The following is a 24541-nucleotide window of genomic DNA, read 5'->3' as shown; positions in this document are numbered from 1 at the left end:
GCCTGCTACTTCGATGTGCTTATTTTGTATAACTGCTGCTTTAGAATTTGGAAGTAATTATGGTGCATTTGAGAGCAAAGGAGAACACAAGCGGGTTACACTGACGATTATTTCCCATCAACCTATTGAGCACAGAAATAGCAAGCACATGCTCACTGTGCTGCAAAAATTTCAGTATATCTTGAAGCTGGCAGGGGAAAAACGAGGCCTCCACATTGATTTTTTCATACTTCTCTGAGATGTCACCAACACACTGAAATACTCCTTAGCTGCTTAATATGCATGATAAGCTATATGAACAGAACACTTCACTGCTCGTTCGGAAATTGTGAAAAGATTTTAAAAGATTGGGAAACTAAAAAGTTCGTATGCATCAAAAATCAGATTATTCAAGGCAACTCTGATGAAGTGAAACAAGTAGCAAGAGTAGAATTGCACTTACAAGCTAAGGACAAGCTGCAATAGAATAAAAGAGTCCCCACCTGATAATTCTAGTTACCCACATAAAAAAAAGAAAACCATTTTTTTTTTGTCAAGGAGCCTTCTCAATGGAATTTCATGGAAATAATATTGGACCGACCAGTCATGGCAAATCTCCAAATCTCTCTGCCAACTTGGTTCCTAGTGTCACAAAGCTCCTCTTGATATATTTTGCCAAGATAGAATGTTGCGTGGGAAATCATTTCCTTCCATGGATCCAATCCTGCAGTGTACTTTTAATTAGCAGGGGCCTGTAAATCTGGTTCAGATGCCACATGATTTGTGGTCCTCATTGGCATGTCATGATTATGTTTTCCCTCATACGTAGTGATGAAAGCTCTGGGATCATCTGATGCCCTTTCCACATGCTTCCGTACATTGCACTTTAGACTGGTGCATCTATAATAACTTCTGCAGGACCAAAAATTATCCAGTTAGGAATGAATGAATGAATAAGTGAATGAACAAATAATAATAATTACAAATATAAATAATAATATAATAAATGAGTTTCACCCATAAAGTTCATAATTATTGGTTCACTTTTAGTTTAAACATCACACAAGGCATAACACAGAAACCTTCCCCTTGGGCAGTGTCGTTCCCAAGCTCTGTGTAGGTCTGTCACTTTCAAAAATTTCAGGGTAGCTCTCTGATATTACCTCACTTTAACATTTATAATTAACATGTCTGCAACATAGAGAAGCAACATAACTTTGAATTCAACAATGGAGAAAAAATAAATAAATAAAAAATCATGCTATTGCATCCTCGAGTGCAAAAACATGCTTCCCTAACCTTGGCCATGCCTGATACTTAAGAGTGATACAATTGTGAATATTTCCATTTTCCAGGGACAAAATCACAATTCTAAAGGACCAATAACTTGAACATAAAAAGTGCATCATTGAACAGGAGAAGAGAAAATTAGCACAAAAGAAGGTAGTATCAACCTGGGATATGGATTTCCTTTCACAACCTTCTGCCCATATTTTCTCCAGCGAAAACCATCTCCTAAAATTTCAGAATCGGTTGAACTCTGCACAACAATGCGAGGCTCTTGTACACCTTCCCCAGATGCGACTGCTTCATTGGATTGACTCTCACTTTTCCTGAAGTGAGGAAAATCAATATAAACTGAAGACATTCAACTTGATATAGGTGAAGTGTAACTATCATAAACACATGATAATAGAATGAGAATCAGGATATCAACTAATAACTTTGATGGGCTTCAAATAGTACAACTGCAAATAGAATAAAAAATAAAAAAGAAGTCCAAAAAATTATTTTTCTTCTCTTTTTCTCTGGGTAAAACTTGCTTAACATAAACAAGGCATCTCATCAATTCAAGTAATTTTATGTAGAAGTCAATATAGCACAGCAAAGAAATTGTCTTCGGATTCTAACATTTAGTAATTAAATCTGTGGAGAAGGCCCAAGACTCAATAGGTCAATAGGCTTAATCTTTTGGGTGAAGTTGGCTCTCACCCATGTACATCATATTTAGCCTGTGCAAAGACTTCTGATTCTAACAAATCTTGTCAAAGACAAAAATAAATAAATAAATAAATAAAAGGTTGATTTGTAAATCTAAGCAACTGATGCAAATGTTTCTATGCCTGTTATATTTACTTATCTCTTACCTTCGCTTACTGTTGGGCTCATCATCATCTGCCTCTTTGCTTCCTTCCTCACAGTCTCCACTAAGACCACATGAATTTTCAGAATTTCCAACACCAGCATTAGGTGCCCCTGTTGAAACAGGATCGTATGATAATTGAGCTTTTCCTGCATAAGTTGAATGGGAAGATAATCCTATATCATTCAGATTTTCCACTCCACCTTCAGAGCCTTCATTCCTCTCATTGGTATTGTTATTTAATGTCTTGCTTGTATCTTGACCAGTCCCATCCAATACAAATCCCTGCGCTTGTGCCCCTGATGAATTTCTCTTGGGAGGCTGAGGCTTTGAATGGTTGTGCTCACCCTTATAGACAATTTCAGCTATCTGGCCATCAAGTGATCTTTCCACTTTCTTCTTCACAGGACAATTTGGGTGAGTGCATTTATAATAACTTCGTGGAAACTCACTTCCTTTAACTTGCTTTTGCCCATACTTCCTCCAATTATAACCATCATAAGAAGGCCGATCCCCATTGGTTGTGGGTGGCAAATGTTTCTGATCATCTTCCAAATTCTGCATTGCAACCTTTGAGGGCTGAACTATTTGATCAATTTCTGCTAATGGTGGATTATTAGGATGACGATTAGAGGTCAGGTGGGTTCCAAGATGGTGTTTATCTTCGTTTGGATGTTGAGCAAGGGCCTCAACATGTGCTAGTGCTTGCTGATGACTGGAATTACCCTGGTTCAAAACAAACCAAGAAACCAAAAAAAACATTTGTATTTCAATAACCAAAAATAAGTGGATGATATCTCCCAAATAAAAATAAATCATCTAACATGTAGTACATGTACTTCATGGAAGTGTGACAAGAAAGCAATGGACAACTTAAATTTCCAGCAGCAATGACAAAGATCTTTTTCTTCTTCTTCTTTTATTTTTTGGGTTTTTTGAAGGGGGAAGTGGTGCAGATATAACATAATATAAGCACATGAAATATAGACTGACCAGATTAGCCAAGAAAGAAGCAGTTGTCTTAGATACAAGCTTTGCCAAGGGTTTGTACACCACAGTGGATTTGCTGTCTTGTTTCAAAACTTTATTCGCTGAACAGCAAGCTGCTTCAGTGATCTCAGCCTGAAAATTTCAGATAGCACAATAGTCGGAGGAAAAGATATCCTAGAAGTAGAATATCCAAGAGTGGAGTTCATTAGGTAGAAGCTCACCTGGGAAGAAACCACCCCAACTGGAGCACGTTTTAGTACTGGCTTGAACCTCATTGTTTTTGGTCTAATGGCAGGAACTGCTGTCTCAGAGCATGCATTAGAGGGAGATGCATTGATGGCACCTGCAAGGAGCTCTGAGAAGGACCTAAAACTGGAACAAGTTGGTCTTGAAGCCACTGGCTTAGCAATTACTATCCTCTCAGCCTCTTTAATCTCCATACTCGATGAATATGCAAACACTTTCACTGTTAAAGAAACCTCAACAATAACCTCTAAACTTCAGTCAACCTGCAACCAGTAATATTCAATACTTTCTCATCCGATTGGCAAATATTTTGTTACGAAATCATTTTGGGGGTGGCCCGGGGGGAGGGGAATCTAGGCACCAAATGATGATCAACCTTTGGCAATGTTGGACGAAGCTGTACAAGTTAGATATCAACTCCACGAACCAATGCTGCTGTTATATAGGTGATTGATGTGCATATGAAACAAAGGAAGAAAAGGAAGCACATTATTTAAAATTTTAAATAAACAGTCATGGAAACTGCAAGCAGTTTTTCTGGGTGGGGTTCAAAATGAAGTAAACAAATGAGCACATCACATATGAACTCCTAGTCACTGCTCTCCCTAAGAAATTTTTGAGAAAAAGATTCATAAATGAGCTCACTTGGCATGCAACCTCTCCCAAATTCTTTTAAGGCTTACAGAATTTGACTTTGGTTTTGTAGAAATGAAAATAAATACAAAATAAACATTCACAAGAAAAGACTAATCTTTCCTTAAAAACCTGCTCAAAATTGCAACATCTCAAACAGCTAAAAGGAAAACAAATCTAAGAAATTTTCAATAATTAAAAAAAATAAAATAAATAAGTCTCTTCTGTCTCTGAGGTACATCGTAGTTGTTTTACGTCCTGAGACTAATTATGTAACAGAGAACTGCTGCCTTTATAAAGGAATATGCACACTCATCCAGTTAATGCCTAACTACAAACTCAACTGTATGTGAAGCCTTCACCGTGTGAAGATTAAAGATTTGAAAGGTGACCTACAGCACTTACACTCCAATTCTCGTATACAGATCTAAACACAATCCTAAATTGACTATAACAGCAAATTATGCTGATGATTGCAGCTGCAAACCATGAAAGATTCACTTCGAGCAATATTATGGGCATTACAGTTACATTATCAACATATTAATGCCATATATGATTCTTTGCCATGATCTCTTATATGGTCCTAGCTAACATGAAACTGCACAAGGATGTAAGGTAGATAAATTGTAACCTCTGTCAATGACAATAAATAGAGGGCAAAGTTGAGCTGTCATTTACTAATTGGGTCAAGCAGTGCCCCTTGATGGTGAATCCAGCTTAGTACTATCCACTCATTTTAGAGAAGAAAATTAAGGATAAACTTCAAGAAGTCTACCACTGTCATCATGTTTTGGGCAAGAATAGTTGATAAAAAAATTTTAATAGAACTAACATATTGAACAGAATTAACTTTGTTTTCTTTCAGAAGTCTCCTAAAGCACAGAAAGGCTACACACAGTAATCCACTCCATAGGATGAGTAACTTCAAAAAAATGATGGCAATCATCAAAATGGTGCACAACCCAACCAACATTACGTCTGCTCCATTAATTGAACCCTTTCCATTTCTATTGCCATAATGCTTTTTGTTTTTTTGGTTTACCAGAGGGCCGGGGGGGCAAGGAAAAAAAAAACATTACAAGCGCACCATGAGGGAGATATACACCCCCCTACGTCCTGAAGAGTAAAAATTAAAGGGCCACTAGGATGATGAACAATATGTTGAAAACCAAGGCAAGCTGAAAGTGCATAATAAGATAGCTACTCTGCAACCTATGTCCTTGTAAACATAAGGAAAGCAAAGATCGCAGTCTCTTTGAATGAAATCACAAACCCCATGAATCAATGACGCACAAGAATGGTGCAAAATTATAGTGCTTTTGATACTTCAGAAATCTAGAGCTAGGAAATGGTTCCACCAATTTCTTCACCTCACAGGCTTCTGCTGCTATTTCTATCAAAGTTGTGCACTAGAAATGGAACGGCTCAGCACACAGCTTATTGTCAGAGTAACTTAACCCAAACACAAATTAGAGAACTCTAGTGTCTAGAACCATTTTCTGCAATTTTTCATTATACAACTCATAAACCTACTTGATGAGTTCCTTAATAAGTTGGGATACAAAATTTTGGCAATTCTCCAACTTTCTAAACATAATAAAGCCCTTGTCGGGAAGTGGCCATGTAGGTTTATGAAGGAGAAAGACCACTTTTGGTAGGATACTATTGTTTCTAAATATAAGCTTGAGCAGAATGATTGGACAACTCACAATAAAAGGGGTCCCTATGGTGTGGGAGTATGAAAATTCATTAGGAAAGGATGAGATGGTTTTTTTCCAATTTGTGACATTTCAAGTGGCGAATGAGGCCAATGTTTGCTTTTGGCATGATGCGTGGTGTGAGAACAATAATCTTATAGCTGCCTTTCTTTCCATCTACAGCTTGGCTTGTGTTAAAGATGCACTAACCAGTCATCATTTCCAAATCACTGATCAGGGAATTTTTTGAGACATTCCTTTTTACCAGGAATGTGGCAGATTGGGAACTTCACACTCTCTGACTTTTACAGATTTCTCTACAAATTCCATCACCAAAACATCCCCAACAAACAAAAATGGGCTTTGGACAAAAATGGTTTTCACTATTAAATCTTTCTACAAGAATCTCTCATCGTTGGAACAAATTGCAATAACTCCCCTTGAATTCACATTTGGAGGACAGCAGCCCCTTAAAAGGTTGCCTTCTTTGCTTGAGGCCATCCATGGAAATATTTTAACCCTCAACAATATGCAGAAAAGACAGCTTACAGTCACAAATAGGTGTTTTCTCTGTATGGCTCATGCTGAATCAGTCAACCACATTGTTCTTCACTGCCCCTGGACAACGAACTTGTGGAATTTGGCTCTTTCCTTGGCTGGGCAGCAGTGGGCTACAGCAAATTCAGTTGGAGGGGAGATTTGGGCTTGGAAAGGCATAAAAGCCACAATGGAGACACGAAAAGCTTTGAACTTCATCCCACTCGCCATCTTTTGGTGTGCTTGGAAAGAAAGAAATAAGAGAGCCTTCAAAGATTTTCAACTACTTCGCTTCAAACTTGCAAAGACCAATGGGTTGCTGCTGTCTCCAGCTGGCTTAGTGGGAAAATCATTAATGATCATTATGTAATCCTTGATGTTTGCGACACTCTTTAGAGTGGTTGATGTTTTGTACCAAGGGTTGGCATCCCCTTAATGCCTTGCTATTTATATTTTCTCTTTGCTGATTAAAAAAAAAAGGGCAATGAGCTTGTAATAGTACACTGGCAAAACGCCTATGCTGCGCACAAAAGAGACAATATCAAGAGGCAAAGAGGTTGGCTATCTATGATTTCCTTTTCAGCAATAGTTGAATAACATGGGCTTCTTAATATGGAAAAACTGTCCTCACAGTCGTTGGAGTTCAGAAGCTCCATTGCACATTTCAACAAAGAACACATTGGGATAGACATTTTGGTGCAGCCCTGCAACCACAGCAAGTTCAAATTAGTAAACTATCCCCATCTTTGTATAATTGTTTTGCATCTGCCAACAGCCAAATAACATTATCTGCTTCCTCCTCTCAAGGAAGTCAATTCCCAGTTGCAGTCACAATTCGTGAGTTTCTTCTCTTGTGACTCCGAAAAACATGCTCTTCGATATGTAATTCAAAGCCTATATTCCTCAACTAGCTTGAATAAGTAAGAAATAGGTTATTTTACAATATTAAGGCAATGCATTTTTTTATTTTTTTTTCAAAATCACAACCTACACACAAAACATCAATCTTATCACCACAGATTAAATTGCAACATAGACAGAGCTTCATACTCCAAGAAAAAAAAAATAAAAAAAAAAAAAGATCTATGGGCAATTATCTCTTCCTTTGCATATTGATACACTCTGACCTCTAATCAATGTTTTATAAGGCGAAGAAGTAAGGCGAGGTGTTTTAACCCTTAAAAGGCAAGGCGTAAGCCTTAAGGCATTAGAGCGTAAGCTTTTAAGAATTTATTTCAAGATTAAAAAAATGTAAATAAATTTTATATATTTTAAAAATAAATAAAAATTAAGAAAATCACAATATAATGTAAGAAAGAAAAAGTATATGCTTACAAGAAATAGTTATACTATTACAAAGTTCAAACTATTTTCATGATCTATGATACAACTCTCTGTTATTTTGGAAAGATTGAGATTCAAGAGTTCTAGAAATCAACTCATATTATGAGATTCCTTTTATAAAAATATGTAGTGAATTTTTTAACCAATTTTGACTTGAGAATCACACAGCCAAAATGCGTAAGTCTCAACTAAAAATGCGCAAAAGGCATTTGTAAAAATGTGTTAGTTTTAGCATGTAATGCTTTAGCCTTCTTAGAATTTGGTATTTTAGATTGAGCTTCAAGGCATTTTAGGCATGCTGTGCCTTGAGACTGCCTTAAGGCGAGCCTCCATTGAGACTTTTAAAACACCGACTCTAATCATGAAATAAACTAAAAAATATCCCTTATCTTGACATCTTTTCGCTATAAGCATACACAGGGTGATTAAATCTAAACTATAGAAAATTTATACCGACGGATTCCCAGAATAATGAACAAACATACCGTGGAAACAACATGAATGCTTTGTAGCAGAAAACAGGAACCTAAACATCTCATATTAGCATTCTCTAATTATTTCATTTCCAATAGAGAAATAAATTAAATTTCACAGGAACCAAACGTAGATAAAAATACAATAGTAATCAGAAGGATGTCATGAGGGTAATCACAGAAATCATTTTAAAAAAATTTAAAAAAAAAAATAAAACAAAAACATACACAGGAAAGGGAAAAGGAAAAGGAAAAAATATGCAGCACATACGCACTCAAACTTCATGGATCAAACACAATCAAAAGCATTTGGTTATGAAGAAATCAGAGTGAGAGACAGAGGCCACTAACCCGTCTGATAAAAGCTACAAACTAACAAATGGGTCATTGTTTGCTCCCATGAAACCTCATCTAATATCTCACCTAGAGCATTCAGCTCCACCTGCATGATAAACCCATAAATTTTTAATGAGAACAAAATTAAGAAAATTAAAAAAAAAAAGCCATTAAAATAACAAAACAAGAACTTGATGCAACAGACAAAAACCTTGAGGCACCACACACTACCATTCCACCAAAATTATAATAATAATAATCTAAATCTCTTTTTGAGCCCGAATAGATTCCAGAGTGCAAAAGCTCTCACTGTTCTGCCGTTGACTCACGTTCTAAGCCTTCTGGGCACTCATATTTCTAGAGAGAGAGAGAGAGAGAGAGAGAGAGAGAGAGAGTTATCTCCAAGCTTCTATGGCCGAAATGTGAGGTAGCTCACAGTTCACGCTATGATAGACTTGGAAAAATAAAAAATAAAGAAATATACCAATTTTTTTCAAAAAATAAAAATGGGTTTTCTCCTTTTTAAAAATTCGTGGGATTTAGCAAAAGGGTTTCTCACTCGAGACATTGATTGGTCAGGCTGTGGACTTTTGGACGACGCACTGTACGGTCTGCCTGCTCTCTCCATTCCTCCTTTTGACTCTCCCATTAATAATCATTTTTCCTGGGAAAAAGATGCATCTCTTTTTTTATTATTATTATTATATAATTACATTTTTTATTTTTTTTATTTCTAATTTTTTGCACTGCTGATCTCGTGTGCTGCTGCGGTTGCCCGGGGGGACCCTCTGCGATTGGCACCAGATCAGCGAAGAAACGGAGACTCTTCTCCCAGGCGCAGGGACAGCGCGTGGGCAGACGGGTCATCGTGGCCAGAAGTGGCAGCCTCCGTACGTTCCCTCTGCCGGTCAGCGGTAGCCGATCCGTCGGTGCCCACGTGTCCTTCTACGATTGGCAGTGCATTAAGAGGCCATTAATGCGCACGGGACCCCGCCCCTACTGAGGAGTTGTAATGACTGATCTGACACTGAATCTCAAATATTTCTCAAATTTTTAAAATATAAATATTTAAATCAAAATTATCTTTAAATTATTTTTTAGATATAAAAGCGGAATTTATTTGTTCGCAACTCACTAACTATTTCTTTGATTGGCTAATGATGATCTTTTGCCATGCATACCACTGTACATGAGCCCACCCTATTCTTGCAAATTCATAAAATTGCCTCATGACTGAATTATTGAAAACCTATGGTTTCTTCTTACTTGGATCATGTCTTGCAAAGGCAATGATGATATATAATATATATATATATATATATATATATCATTGTTGACTTTTTTGTTAAATCCCTACAATGCCAGATTTTTATGATTATCTCTCAAAGACCATAGATTGACTTTAGGACCCCAAAATATCACATGAAAAGTTTCCTGTAACTTAAAAATGAGAAATATGCGAGAATGGGTGACTTTATATAGAAATCAGAACTTAAATGCATAGTTTTTGTATATTCGGTTAACTGAACCAAAACATACAAAACACCTTCGGTCGACCAAACCTCTCTAGGGTTGATTGTTGACCACTTGGTCGACCGAACTAGAACACGCATAGATCTTCGATCAATCGAACCTCCCTAGGTTAACAAATTGACTCTTCTGTTGACCAACCAGAAATGAGTTACAACGCTCTGGTCGACCGAACCACCATAGGGGATGTCTCAATGCTCTAGTCGATCAAACCTTCAAGTTCAAAAGACCTTGGTCGACCGAACCTCGGAGATCAGAAATCGCCTCAAGTCTGGTCGACCGAACTCGTAGTTCAAATTATCCTTGGTCGACCAAACTAGGCACCATGGTCAACCGAACTGTCAAGATGGTTGACCAACCCTCTCGGGTTGCCCAAAATTTACTAAGTTTAAACTAGGTTAATTTTAATTTAACTCACTTAATTTTTTCTAAAATACCCAGTGTGTCCCCCAACGACTATAATTTTTCCAAATTCTATATATAGGCCCTCGTTTGCAAAATTAAAAAAAATTAGGGTTTTGAGATTAGTCAAATTCCTCTAAAAATCTTTTTGACCAAAATCATTTATACTTCCATATTTTTCATACTCATTGCCAAAATCTTTTCTCCTATACTCATCTAGCCATTTATTTTGAGTGAGATTGTTTTTACATAATCTTCATACAAGCTTAAACTCTCTCTCATTTATATTTTCTTGTGTATTGATTTTTAGAGAGTTGCTTAAAATTTTTCTCATAATATTTCACTCATAAATATTTTATTGGGAAAAATTCTTGCTTGGCTTAAGATCTTGCATCCTCATTGCAAGATTCATAAGCTTGATTTGTGCTTTGACGAAAATATCTTTAGCAAGTTTAAAACCTTATTATCTACTGTGCTTTATATTTGAGAAATATTTTTAGTGATATTTATTTAGGATTGTAGAGACTCTTTGATTATTCACACAAGAAGCACATTAGCTTAAGATCAAAAGTCTCACTCTCACATACACATTGATATATCTTGTATTGAGAGTTAACACAGTGGTTAACAAAATCTCACTTGAGTTTAATATCCTATCATATGTGAGTGCATTATTTGGTTGAGCATATTGGTACATATCTACTTAGTGTAAGAAGCATATTTACGTGTAAACAAATTATTGGTTAAATTTGTTGTATTCCAGGCATGGGCCTGAAGAGGGAGACTAACTCTGTTGAATAGTCCCGGATTGACTTAGATCCGGTTAGGAAAGTTAGGTACACCATCCTGGTAAGGTGCGGTTATAGGTTGAGGTCAATTCCTTTAATTAACCTAGTTGTAACCAGTGCTGCTCCACCCGTTAAGTGAGCGTTAGCAGAATTCTCGTACTTGCGAGCTAGAGGCGGGGACATAGGCAGTATTGGCCAAACCCCGACAACATATCTGGTGTTGATTTTATTTTTCACAATTTACGTTCTGCACCTGTATGTTTATGTTTATGTTTATTATTTGAATATTTGTTTGGGATTGTGAATACATAGAAAGACCCTAAGTTTGTGAAATACTGCCTACTGGATTAGCTAAACCTATAAAGAATTTTAAAATTTCCAATTCACCCCCCCCCCCTTCTTGGGAATACACCAAAGCCAACATATATATATATATATATATATATATATATATATATATATATATATGATTTGAAATAAAATATTATTATTATAGATTTTGTGTTTAAAATATTTAAATGAGACATATATAAATATACGACTCAAAATCAAGTGTTTTTGATCTTGAATGTTATGTAATTTAGAATTTAAAAAAAAAAAAAAAGGATAATGACTTTTATTATAAGTTATTAGAATTGATGGTGTGGGGTAACTCTCGATGTAGTAGTAAAAGCAAGACCTGCAGACATATCTATGCATCAAATCTTCATTGAAATAGGACTCCTACAAGAGAAAACACTTGTCATTTGTTGGCTATTAGGGGCATCTCGAAAACGTTCGAGTAGAAATATGATTTTAATATTTTAATTTAAATTAGTAGAAAACTAACTTAAAATTTGTCAAATCCTTCCTCATGACCTCATTCCAAGTTAATTTAAATTTATCTCTACCCCTTCTAGTATCATTAACAATAACCAACCCCCTACTCTTCATTGGTGTTGTACTTGTTCTACTTTTCAAATGTCCAAAACATCTAAGACACTTCCCTCTATTATCTTATCTTCTATCGTTATTATACTTAATTTATTGTGAATGTGTTCATTCCTTAATTTATTTTCTAATGTTATGTAGAGACCCAAAAAATTATAGTAATTAAATAATAAAAGAAAATAGAGAAACATGAAAAATTTTAAAGGGGATTTACAACGTCTCATCGACGAACACAGGGTGTTCGTCGATGAGCATCCTTATTGGGTTCATTGACGAGGACATTCGTCTTGTCGACAAGAAATTACCGAGAGGGCCATTTTCAAGGCCTGAAACTCATTTACAAGGAGAAGGCATTCGTCGACGAGACTACCGCTTGGGCTCGTTGACAAGCGGTAGTCTCGTCGACAAGTTGACGTGGCTCGTTGATGAGGCCACATGTCAAAACATCTACAAATATGCAGGAAACGGGTTTTCAGTGAAGAAATTTTTCTCTCTCATTTTCTCTCTCTAAAACGGGTTTCTCTCACTTCTATTTAAGTTTTCGGCTTCATCTCTCCCCGATTCGACGATCAGAAGCTACCACGGTGATCTTAGGGAGATTTTCTACAACATAGTCAAAGCAAAATGTTGGTTTGAGAAGTTTGGGAACCATCCCAAAACCAAGGTAAGTAGATTATGTGAGTATTTTCAGTATTACCCAGTTCATTTGAATTCAGATTCTATATTACATGCGAATATACTGGGGTTTTGTGAAGTAAAATCAAGGTATTATATTTTCAGGAACAAGGTGTTTTGGGACCCTGCAGGTAAGGGTTGAGGACCCCAATGGATATTATTTCAGGAATGCAGGTAAAATGATATATGGATTATAGTTTAGGAATTGTGCATATGTGGATTTAGGGAAATATGTATACGGTAATTTTTAGGAGAATTCAATTGTTTGATTGGAAAATTATATGTGTATTTTTCAGATAGAAATTATACAATATATTTAGAAACATGATTTACAATATATGTACAGAAACATATATTTTTAGCAATTTCAGAACATCATGATTTCAGAACCATAACACCCAGATTATTAGATACACAGATAGATACACAGATATACAGACATTAAATATTCAGTCAATTACTCAGATTTTCATATCAGTTTTGTAATCTTATGGTTATTTCAAAATAATGGTAAAATAGTAATATATAAATATCAGTTACATATATAGTATCAGACCCTGATGGACCTGATTCAGTCAGCAGAGTACGGTACCGTAACTATTTTCAGTTCAGAGTGCAACCACATAACTTAGATAGTATATGGATATCAACAGTCGATCGTGCCTATGTTTTGGACAGGCTCCTCATCAGTGAGGGTTGAGGAGGCCGATCTGACTTTCGGAGTTCAGTTGACTTATCCTGGTCGGCTAGCCATGATAGGTCCCGCCTTCGGGCCGCACAACCCTATCATGAGAGGTTAAATCATGACTTTCAATTATCAATTCAAGGAATTTTATCAACTATTATATGTATATCTAGTTTTACAGAAACTGTAGACGTACCTATGAATATTAGAAGTATGATGAATAGAAAATTCAGAAAAATAGTTTATGTTTTAAGTAACATAGGTATAAGTTATACTGTATATTATCTATACATGTTTTCTCAGATTCAGTTACTTATGTTATTTCTAAATTAGATTTTACAAATATATAACTCACCTGCCACACACTTGTAATAGCATATTTCACCTTACTAAGCGTTGTCTCATCCCAGTGAATTAACATTTTTCAAGTGATCTAACTAGGCAAGCAGATTAGGCTCGCAAGTATAAGGGACTACATTACTGCCCTGACTGTAGGGTGAGTATTTTGGGTAGTCATTTTTGGAGTAGTCCTTGGGTTTAGATGAGGATATTTTGAAAATAGTTATGTATGTATACTTTGGAAAGAATTCTGTCACTCTGGTATTATATATATATGGTTGTGGTTGTATGTATTCCACTTCTCGCTACTTAAGTAGTTTATTGTGTTCTGAATCCACAGTCCCTATCTAGTCCGTGGTGATGGTTTAGTTTATATTAGAAGGCATCAGAGTAGTAGAATTTTATAGTTAAAGTATATATTTAAAAAAAATGGCAAGAAAAATCGAGTCGTTATATGTTATATCACTTATCTACTTTAAAAATCACATTTTGACAACTTTAGCTTTTGTAACATGTTGCTTCTTTATTGTCCAACATTCTAATGTAGATAGAAGAGTTAGTTTGATAATCATCCTATAGAACTTTCTTTCTAATTTTTGTGATATTATATAATCATACAGTACACCCAAAGCACTCCTCCATTCCAACCAACTTACTTTGATTTTATGTATTACACCCTCTTTAATTTCTCCTTTCATTTCCATAATAGATCCAATATATTGAAATCTAGTAGTGTTGTTGATTTCATGACATGATGCCTTGTGATTGGAAGTTGCTATCACAAGAAAATGATTGTTTAACTATATATCAAGTGTAGCACATCTTTGTGATAATCCTATAGTAGTTAGGAGTATCCATTCTGAAAGCAGCATCATTATGATGAGTCCTGTTGTTGCCAAAAATCATATGACTTTTGTTAAACCATCTTTCAACCGCGACCACCTGAAAGGAATCAAATAAGAATGGCTTGAAGGACCGGAGATGTACTCCAAGGGATCACTCTGATGCCTAAGTTAGGGAATGGGAGGTTCATATTGCAACAGTAAGTGAAGAGTAAGTGAGAATGAGATGCTTACCTCCTCCCAGGATCTCTTTTTATAGTGGTGGGGATAGACACTCCTTTAACTTAGTATTTACAAGCATATTATTATATTTAAGGGGCAGATCTTCAGGGCCTCATGAGCGGTGCTCATTAGATGGCCATTATGTCACGCCCCCAAACCCGCCAAGTGGAGCCCGGGGTATGATGTGATCCAATCACCTGTGTCTGATACCATAACCTCAATCACGCAGTGGAAAAATAAATAAACATCCCCAATAATATACCAGAGTTCTATATAAACATCTAAAAAAAAAAGATATTTTCCAACATCCAGTATCCATATATACATCTCAAAAAACTAAAAACATAAACCCAAAAATACATCCAAGATTGGTACCCTCTCAAAAAAATGTTATGCCAACAAACTCAGCCCTGAGCTCACTAAGCTCGATCATGCAAAGGTTCTGAAAAAGATGAATTGTGTAACGGGTGAGACACATCTCAGTAAGATAGAATAGATTAATATCAGTGTGTGGCTATCATGAGTTTAGTGTATACAAAATATCATCAGTTGTTAATTAACCACAGTTATAAAACCATTCTCAGACCATACTCACACACACACACACACACACACATAATTAGTTATGAGCGAAAGTTCCCGAGGATAAGAGAGATTACACACTTATACATGCAGCTCCCCTCTACTTTAATACGCTATGCAACCTAGTATGGCTACAATTGATACCTATCAGGACACTCTCCTTTCTCAACAAGCCCTCAGGCAGAGAGTTTACTTCGTCCCAAATATATATAATGCTACTACACACACACACACACACACATACATACAATTATTTATAAGCAAAAGTTCCTAAGGATAGGGGAGATTACACGCACATACATGTAGCTCCCATCTGCTCAAATAAGTTATGCAACCTAGTATGACTACAACTGATTCCTATCAAGGCACTCACCTTTCTCAATAAGCCCTCAGGCGGAGAGTTTACTTCACCCCAAATACATATAACACTACTATATTTAATGCATTTAATACTTTGTTACTTTACTGTGTATTTTGTTATCTCTGTAAAACCCAACTTTTCATAATCTCTGTTTTCACATGCTCTGTTCTCCTATCACATACTCTGTTATCACATTTCACATCCTCTGTCTTCATATATATAGTATTCACATACATTATTCTGTATTTACATGCACTGTTTTATTATACTCTGGTCGGCCCACCAGAGTTAAATCAATTCCCAACTCTTCAGTCTGCTAGTCCGATTGGCTTTCCCATGCTGGTCTAGACTCCAGGGGGAACTTTACCCTTCACAACTCAATCGACTATTCAATACCAACATTCTCTTTCTAAGACGTGTGGTTACACTAAGCTCTCCATAACTCTCACAACGGTACCGTGCGTACTATGGTCCACCAGAGTTCTTAAACCATACATTGCAATTTAACATTAATACTTTACTCTGATTAAACAATTCTAAATACAATATAATCCCAACGCATTTCAATATTTCAACATATTATACTTATTTCATAACTCAATACAGTATTTTCATTTTTCACCATGCCACAAGATTTGAATAATACACATATTTATATAACTACTGAAATAATAAGTCAATCCATGTTCATTATCTGCTTTACTGAAAATATAAGTTAAATTATCTCCACGATTTATTTAATACTCGAAATAAGCGTTAGTAAGAAAAACGGAGATAATTAACCCTACTCACCTTGGCCAATTTTAGAAAATGTAAAACAAATTTCAACCAATCATTTCAACCAGTCAAATTATCCAAAGAATCCATTACTTAAATCCTGTAGCCTTTTTCTTTACTTTAATCGGTTCATTTTTTAAAATAATAGCTATTAACATAACCCTAGGCTCAAAACCCTCAATTTAAAAAGTTGGCTTTCAAAATTTGCATAATAATCATATACATACACATATAATTTCCATTTTAACTGGTAGAATTTACAAAACAACTAGCTTAATCTATTCCCCTTACCTAGTTTCCTAAAGCTACACCTATAGGGATCCCAAAATGGTGTCTGCGGCGCTCACACGAACCCTAGATTCATAAATCCTAGTTTAATCAACTCAACCCCAAGTAAAATACTATTTTAACATTTCCTACGCCCTCAAACTCCAAATAAATGATTAAACTCCCAAAAACATTAAATTTGTTTAGTTCCCTAAATCTTACCCTAGCCTTAGAGTGGTGTCTGAAAAGCCCAGTTTAAAAATCTACTCTGCTAGACTTGTAGAGAAACGCTCCTAGATCATCGCGGTGATTTACGATCGTCAATTTGGCTTACGGATGATGGAGAAATCTAGAGAGAGTGTGGGAGAGTGTGAGGAGAGAGAATGAAAGAATGGAAGCAATTCATCCAAAGGAAAATATGGGGAGGGGGAGTTTTAGAAGAATGAAAAGCAATTGGATTTCAAATTGAAATCCAATCCATCAAATTGCATTTAATGTAATCACATGCATATAATCTTATATTGTTTTATATTAACATTATATATATATATATATATATATATATATGTGTGTGTGTGTGTGTGTGTGTGTGTGTGTGTGTGTGTGTGTGTGTGTGTGTGTGTATGTATGTATGTATTTAATTAAACCAATTCAATAGTATTTAATTAATTAGTTGCTAATATTTTTTTTTTTCTTGTTACTACACATTACTGGTGAGTTGTGCTCACTCCTTTATTTCCTATTGAGTTGTGCTTATCAAATGGGCAAGTCTTCAGGACCTCATGAGCGGTGCTCATCATATGGTCCAATATTGGTAAGCTGTGCTCACTCCTTAATTTGTTGCCTCATTAGTTGTGTTCATCAAATGGGCAGGTCTTTAATTAGGGCCTAATGAGCTGCGCTCATCAAATAGCCCATTACTGGTGAGTTGGTTGTGCTCACTCCTTTGTTGCCTCATGAGTTGTACTCATCAAATAGGCAGGTCTTCAAGGCCTCATAAGTAGTGCTCATCATATGGGCCATTATTGGTAAATTTTGCTCACTTCTTTGTTGCCTGATGAGTTGTGCTCATCAAATGGGCAGGTCTTTAGGGCCTCATTAGCTATGCTCATCAGATGGCCTTTTACTGGTGAGTTGTGCTCACTACTTTGTTACATCATGAGTTGTGCTCATCAAATGGTGTTGTGATATGGATCGTATAATGAAGATGCACAGCGGAATAAACAACAAGAAATAAATAACACACACAACTAGAACAAGATCAACACAAAGATTTACGTGGTCTAGCAAAGCATACATCCACGGAAGCAATGGCACACAAATTTCACTAAGGAAATCAAATTGTACACAATACACGTCAATAATGATCACTCTAACTCTCAAAATATGCCCAGATGACATATATAGAGTGTAACGACCTCAAAATCTTAATATAAAATGAAGTATAATAAATAGGGAAGTCAACCCGAACCCATGGGTAACGGGGACACCTATCAATCACAGCGGAAACCTAAACAATAGTGAGTATAAAAATCTCAATCATCCATCCATTAAAACATAATATCATAGTTTACTACATCATCAAAATATTGTATATATATATATACACAATCTCTAAAAATTCAAAATAACACTGGGATCATACAACAAAAATCTCTTGATCCTAGTTCAACGCTTACCCTTCTAGTAGGGAAGCTAAACCCACTCAACGGCGGCCTTGACCCGCCGGTCCCTCTGGGTTTCCTGAAAATCATTTAATGTTCGGGGGTGAGACACTTCTTAGTAAGGGAAAATAAACTAAATACAGTTGTGTGGCAACATGAATATATATAATGCAGTTATACATATACAACACATTTCATATATTTGTGAACATACGTCATAACATATTGAATCATCATATACTTTCATATTTTTCTTGTAACTCATATCATTCATAAATCGTCTGTTATATCTGATAATACTAAAAACATACTCAGGATGAATAACTAGCTAATGTCATGTATTACCCCCCATGACAGGTTGTGCAGCCCTAAGGCGGGACCCGACAATGGCTGGTCGACCACTGCCTAGTCAAAAATGTCTGTAAGTACGATGGGCCCACCGCACCATCGTCCGGACTGCCAGGTGGATGTCTACAACTCTACACTGTAAGCCACACCAACTATCCATCTCCCACCCCCTCGTGGGGTGGTTAGTACAAGTCTGAACATAGATATCTGATCTATATAGTTACGGTACCGAGCTCCTGAAACTGAACTAAACTAACATCCAAGTTTTGATAACATATAATATATGATACTATGACATCTTTCATAATTTCATAATTACGGCCTCGTGTCGAACATTTCATAATTACGGCCTCGTGCCGAACATTTCATAATTACGGCCTTATGCCGAATATTTCATAATTACGCCCTCATGCCGAACATTTCATAATTACGGCCTCGTGCCAAACATTTCATATATATATATAACATTCTGAACATAAATCAACTATCATGTATTTCAAAATCATCATATACTGCATTATTACGTAATTCCTGAAAACATGTTTATTCGTAAAATTGTCGTAACATAATACATTTCATGAAAAATAATATTCATGCCACACAAAGCTGGGTAAAAAAAATGTACATTTCATTCTAAAATCATATTCCTGTATAACAGCAGTATTTTCCCAATGACATACATTTTCTCAATAATATTCAAATATAATACATATTCCTTGAAAATTACTTTGCTGATAATAATAATAATAATACGTGTGGAAAAATAACTGTTTTAGTTTATTCCCTTACCTGGCTATTAAGAAAGCCCCTAAAATATCCTAATCTAACACTCGTAGAATTTCCTGATCAATACCCTGAAAATGAAAACTCTCAGTACTAAACTTCGGTATTTCTACGTGTACATCATTTCCTATAACTACCGTAAGATCAAATTTGGCTTAAAAAGTCTTACCTTAACTTAGGGATGAATTCCAACTTACTTTCACCAACGATCCGCTCCGGCAGATTTGGAGAGAACTTCCCTAGGAGCGTCGTGGTGGCTTCGGATTGTTGAACCGGCATAAATTCAGCCCAAAATCGAAGAGAGAGAGAGAGAGAGAGAGAGACAGAGAGAGAGAGAGAACCAAAAGGAGGAGAGAGAGGAGAGAGATTGCTTAATGGTGAAGTTAAAAATTCAGATTTTTTATATTTATAGAACTGGATTCGCCGACGAGCCACGTCATTTACCGACGAATCCTTTAATAATTTCGTCGACGAAATTCAGTCCTCGTCAACAAAATTCAGTCGGCTCAAAACCTCTCTCGGTATTTTCTCGTCGACGAATCTTGTCTTCGTCGACGAATTCTCCTATACCCTCGTCGACGAATCCCCTGTGTTCGTCGACAAGTCGTCTAGTAGTTTCCTTTCCTCTTTATTATTTAAATTCCATTTTATTCAGGTTGTCACATAGAGTTTCCTCGGAGGTTTCCCCCCGTTTGCCCAACCACCCAACGTTCAAAAATTCAAATTTTCAAAAAACTATCGCAGCCCAAGCGCCTCTCATTGACAAACACAGAGCCTCGTCAACGAGACCAAGAAGACCCTTCGTCGATGAATATAGGGCTCTCATCGACGATTCCAGAAGTCTAAAAATTTCCTACTCTCGGTAATTGTTCATCGACGAGCTTTATAACCTTCGTCGATGAACCTTTGTTGTTCCCTCGTCGATGAGTCCTTTTGTGCTGCCCCCTTCATGTTTTTCCTCCTTCTTTCTTTGCTTATCAAAATAGAAGTATAAGAGCCATAAATAACAATCTCCACCTTGGCAATTATACGCCTTTTAGGAGAATCTCAAAAAACATGAACTACTTCACTTTGAACTTAAAAACGCTTGGTTGGGTATGTTTCCCTTCTAACACTTGGAGACATTAAGTAAGTCCAAGCAATGCTTGAACTTCTCTGAAGTAACTGATTTGGTCAGAATATCTGCTGCATTATCAAATGTGTGAACTTTATCCAACATAAGTTCACCTAAAGCAATCAATTCTCGTACTCTGTGAAACCTCACATCAATATGTTCGGTCCTGGCATGGTATACCTGATTCTTCACCAAGTAAGTGGCACTCTTACTATTACAATGCAGCACCACAACATCTTGTTGTATCCCTAGCTTTCTGACTAGACCACTAAGCCATAAGGCTTCCTTTGCAATTTCGGCAACTGTCATATATTCCTCCTCAGTCATAGACAATGCAACTAGAGATTGTACCATGGATCTCCAACATACTGGTCTTCCTACAAGGGTAAACACATATCCCGTTGTAGACCTTCTGTCATCTATATCCTTAGTATAATCTGCATCAACAAATCACATAATTGAAGGATAATCCTGTTGCTTGCCGAACATGATGCCATATCCCAATGTACCTCACAAGTATCAAAGTATCCATTTGACGGCTTTCCAATGCTGCCTTCCAGGATTAGAGAGGAACTTGCTCACCACGCTCACTGCATGAGCTAAATCTGGCCTCGTACATACCATGGCATACATTAAACTCCCCACAACACTAGCATAGGAGACCTTTGACATGTCCCAAACTTCGTCATCCAAACTTGGGCAATCTGTAGTATACAACGTAAAATGATTCACTAGAGGTGTACATACTGGTCTTGCATCAGCCATGCTAAACCTCTCCAACACCTTTTGAACATAACCGCCTTGAGACAACCATAATCTCCCTGTAGTTTTGTCACGGCAAGTCTCCATACCAAGTATTTTCTTGGCTGAACCAAGATCCTTCATGTCAAATTCCTTATGCAACAGGTCCTTTAACAGATTCACCTCAGTTAAATCCTTTGCAGTTATCAACATGTCATCAATGTACAATAACAAGAAAACAAGAGAACCATCCTTAAGTTTATTCACATAAATGCAGCAATCATCCTCACACCGTTTGTAGCCAATCTTCATCATGTACGAATCAAACCATTTATATCATTGCCTTGGAGACTGTTTCAACCCATAAAGAGATTTCTTCAACCTGCAAAAAAAATTTTCTTTTCCTAGTTCAATGAATCCCTTCAGCTGTACCATGTAGATTTGTTCCTCCAAGTCACCGTGAGGAAACGTCGTCTTCACATCCATTTGTTCCAAATGAAGATCGTAATATGCTACCAACCCCAACATAACTCTGATAGATTATGTTGGACCACTCGAGAAAAGATCTCATCATAATCTATCCCCTTCTTTTATGAGTATCATTTTGCCACCAACCGTGCCTTGAATTTCTCTCCTTCCTTTTCTGAAATTGCCTCCTTTTTCCTATACACCCATTTGCAACCTATCGATCTCTTCCCATCTGGAAGCTCCACCAACTCCCAAGTTTTGTTCTTATGCAGTGATTCCATTTCCTCAATCATTACTCTCATCTACCTATCTTTCTCCTGGTTGTGCACTTCCTTTTGAAAAGAAGTTGGATTGTTGCAACAAGTAAAGAAAGCATAAGATACTAACTCATCAAAATCATACCTTGATGGAGGCCTGATAGTGCGTCCGGATCTTTGTATAGGAATATCGTCAACTTGATGATTTCTCGAGTTAGAGCTCCCTGCAACCACAAGACCATGATCATTTTCGTTACCCTGAGCTTCCAATTCCACCTGCACAACATGTTCATCACTGCCCCAGCTTTCTAGCTCCTGTTTCTGTTCATCAAATTCTTAAGTACGCTTCACCATAGCCTTCTCATCAAAGACTACATCTCTATTGATCACCACCTTGTTTGCCACTAGGTCCCACAACTTATACCCCTTCACACCCTTTGGATATCCCAGGAAAATGCAACGACGAGACTTTGGGTCAATCTTAGACCTCTCCTCACTAGACACGTGAACATAGGTTGGACACCTGAATACCTTTAATTCGGAGTAGTCTACTGCATTTTTTGTCCAAACCTCTTCTGCCACTTTACCCTCTAGTGATGCCCTTGGTGATCAGTTAACCAGAAAACAAGTTATACTAATTGGCTCGGCCCAGAAATTCTTCGGTAGCCCTACATTCAATCTAAGACACCGAGCCCTATCAACAAGATTCTGGTTCATCCGTTCTGCCACACCATTTTATTGAGGTGTCCGGCGAATTGTAAAATGTCTCTTGATGCCCTGCTCCGCACAAAACTCCATAAACCGGGAATTAATGTACTCGGTCCCATTATCCAACCTTAAGTATTTGATTCTCCTCCCTATCAGGTTTTCCACTTTAGCCTTCCAAATCTTAAACTTGGCAAACGTACTAGATTTGTGACACATGAAGTAAACCCAAACATTCCGTGAGTAATCATCAATGAAACTTACATAATACACATGTCCACCCTTTGATGCAACTCTAACTGGGCCCTGAACATCTGAATGTACATATTCAAGAATTCCAAGAACACAAAATCTGCAGAATTCCAACTGACATGATTTTAAACCTTTCAACAATTTTCACTTGTGTAATTCTTTCATGCCATGTTCTCCCATGTGTCCAAGGTGCATATGCCACAAGACAGTCTCATTTAATTCAGCATCCACAATTGCAACTCCACCTACAACGGTTGTTCCCAACAACGTGTAAATATTCCCATCCAATTTCTGCCCTTTCATCACAGTCAGATTACCTTTCCATATCGTCAAGACTCCACCTTTGGACTTGTAATTAAAGCATTACAATCCAAAGTGCCAAGAGATATCAAACTCTTTATCAACTAAGGTATATGTCTTATATTACACAATGTTCTTACAGTACCATCAAACATTTTTATCTTTACATTTCCTATGCCAACGATCTTGCAAGAAGCATCATTACCCATAATAACTAATCTAGAATTTACTAACCTATAAGTGATGAACTACTCCTTGTTTGAAGTCATGTGATAAGAACATGCCGAATCAAGTATCCAAAAGACCGTTAGATTATCCGGCTTCGTTGGAATTAATAGAACATCACCCTCTGTTGAATCCTCTTCTTGAACAACATTCACAGATTTAGAAATCCCCTCATGCTTATTTGCATTTCCCTTCTTCCAATCCGGACACACTGATTTCACTTGCCCCCTTTTGCAACATTTATAACACCGAATTTTCTTCTTCTTCTTGGATTGATTCCGGGATTTCTAATTAGACCCATTTTTAAACTTTCCTTTACCTCGCTCATTACAACTCTTTACCACAAGTCCTCCTCCTTCATCACATATTTTCAACCTTTGATGAAAATTTAACAAAGCACTTGTTACCTATTCCAAATCAAGTGTTTCTTTTCCCCACGTAAGAGTGGTCACAAGATTTTCGAAGGTATGAGTTGAGGGCAAAGAATTCAACAGCATCAAAGCCTTATCATCCTCATCAAACTTCACATCAACTATCATAAGATCACTTATGATTTGATTAAACGCATTGATGTGTTGGTCTAAACTAGATTCTTCTAACATCTTAAGTCAATATAAATGCTTCTTAAGAAAAAGTTTGTTATTGAGGAATTTAGACATGTACCGACTTTCTAACTTTCACCAGATAGCCGTTGGAGAATCCTCCTTCATCACCCGATAGAGAACTTCATCGGCTAAACACAAGTGTATTGTCGACGCCGCCTTTGCTTTCAAATCTAACCATGTTGCCTCATCCATTCCTTCCGATTGAGTATCAATCAGAGCCTTAGCCATTCCTTGTTGCACAAGAATATCTTTCACTCTCCTCCACCATAAACCGAAGTTTCCAGTTCCATCGTATTTG

General features: G+C 36.7%; 1 protein-coding gene across 20 annotated transcripts; it reads right to left on the bottom strand.

Moving 5' to 3' along the window:
• Positions 1 to 369: 369 nt before the first annotated feature.
• Positions 370 to 9043, bottom strand: LOC131167268 (WRKY transcription factor 44). 20 transcript variants are annotated; one of them, XM_058125987.1, is made up of 8 exons: positions 8941 to 9043; positions 8593 to 8738; positions 8397 to 8487; positions 3334 to 3793; positions 3116 to 3244; positions 2127 to 2848; positions 1434 to 1592; positions 370 to 891 (listed from the first exon to the last, which is right to left on the bottom strand). In XM_058125987.1, exons 4-8 carry the CDS (start codon positions 3550 to 3552, stop codon positions 717 to 719), a joined length of 1404 nt encoding a protein of 467 aa, XP_057981970.1. In that variant the 5' UTR covers positions 3553 to 3793; positions 8397 to 8487; positions 8593 to 8738; positions 8941 to 9043; the 3' UTR covers positions 370 to 716. The 20 variants fall into 20 exon arrangements, with proteins under 20 accessions (XP_057981970.1, XP_057981972.1, XP_057981967.1 ...); XM_058125989.1 differs by having other exon boundaries at positions 3334 to 3621; positions 3735 to 3793; positions 8613 to 9007; XM_058125984.1 differs by having other exon boundaries at positions 3334 to 3621; positions 3735 to 3793; positions 8593 to 8991.
• Between the last annotated feature and the right edge of the window lie 15498 nt (positions 9044 to 24541).

The sequence above is a fragment of the Malania oleifera genome, chromosome 11 (genome assembly GCF_029873635.1).
Source record: "Malania oleifera isolate guangnan ecotype guangnan chromosome 11, ASM2987363v1, whole genome shotgun sequence".
Lineage (NCBI taxonomy): Eukaryota > Viridiplantae > Streptophyta > Magnoliopsida > Santalales > Ximeniaceae > Malania > Malania oleifera.
This window is presented reverse-complemented; position numbering and strand designations above follow the sequence as displayed.

Excerpts from the sequence above, each read along its gene's own strand:
- LOC131167268 (XM_058125987.1), bottom strand. The coding sequence starts at position 3,552 with ATGGAGATTAAAGAGGCTGAGAGGATAGTAATTGCTAAGCCAGTGGCT. Across the intron at positions 3,245-3,333 it reads TTGGGGTGGTTTCTTCCCAG|GCTGAGATCACTGAAGCAGC; the intron begins GTGAGCTTCTAC and ends TGAAATTTTCAG. Across the intron at positions 1,593-2,126 it reads GAGCCCAACAGTAAGCGAAG|GAAAAGTGAGAGTCAATCCA; the intron begins GTAAGAGATAAG and ends TCCTCACTTCAG.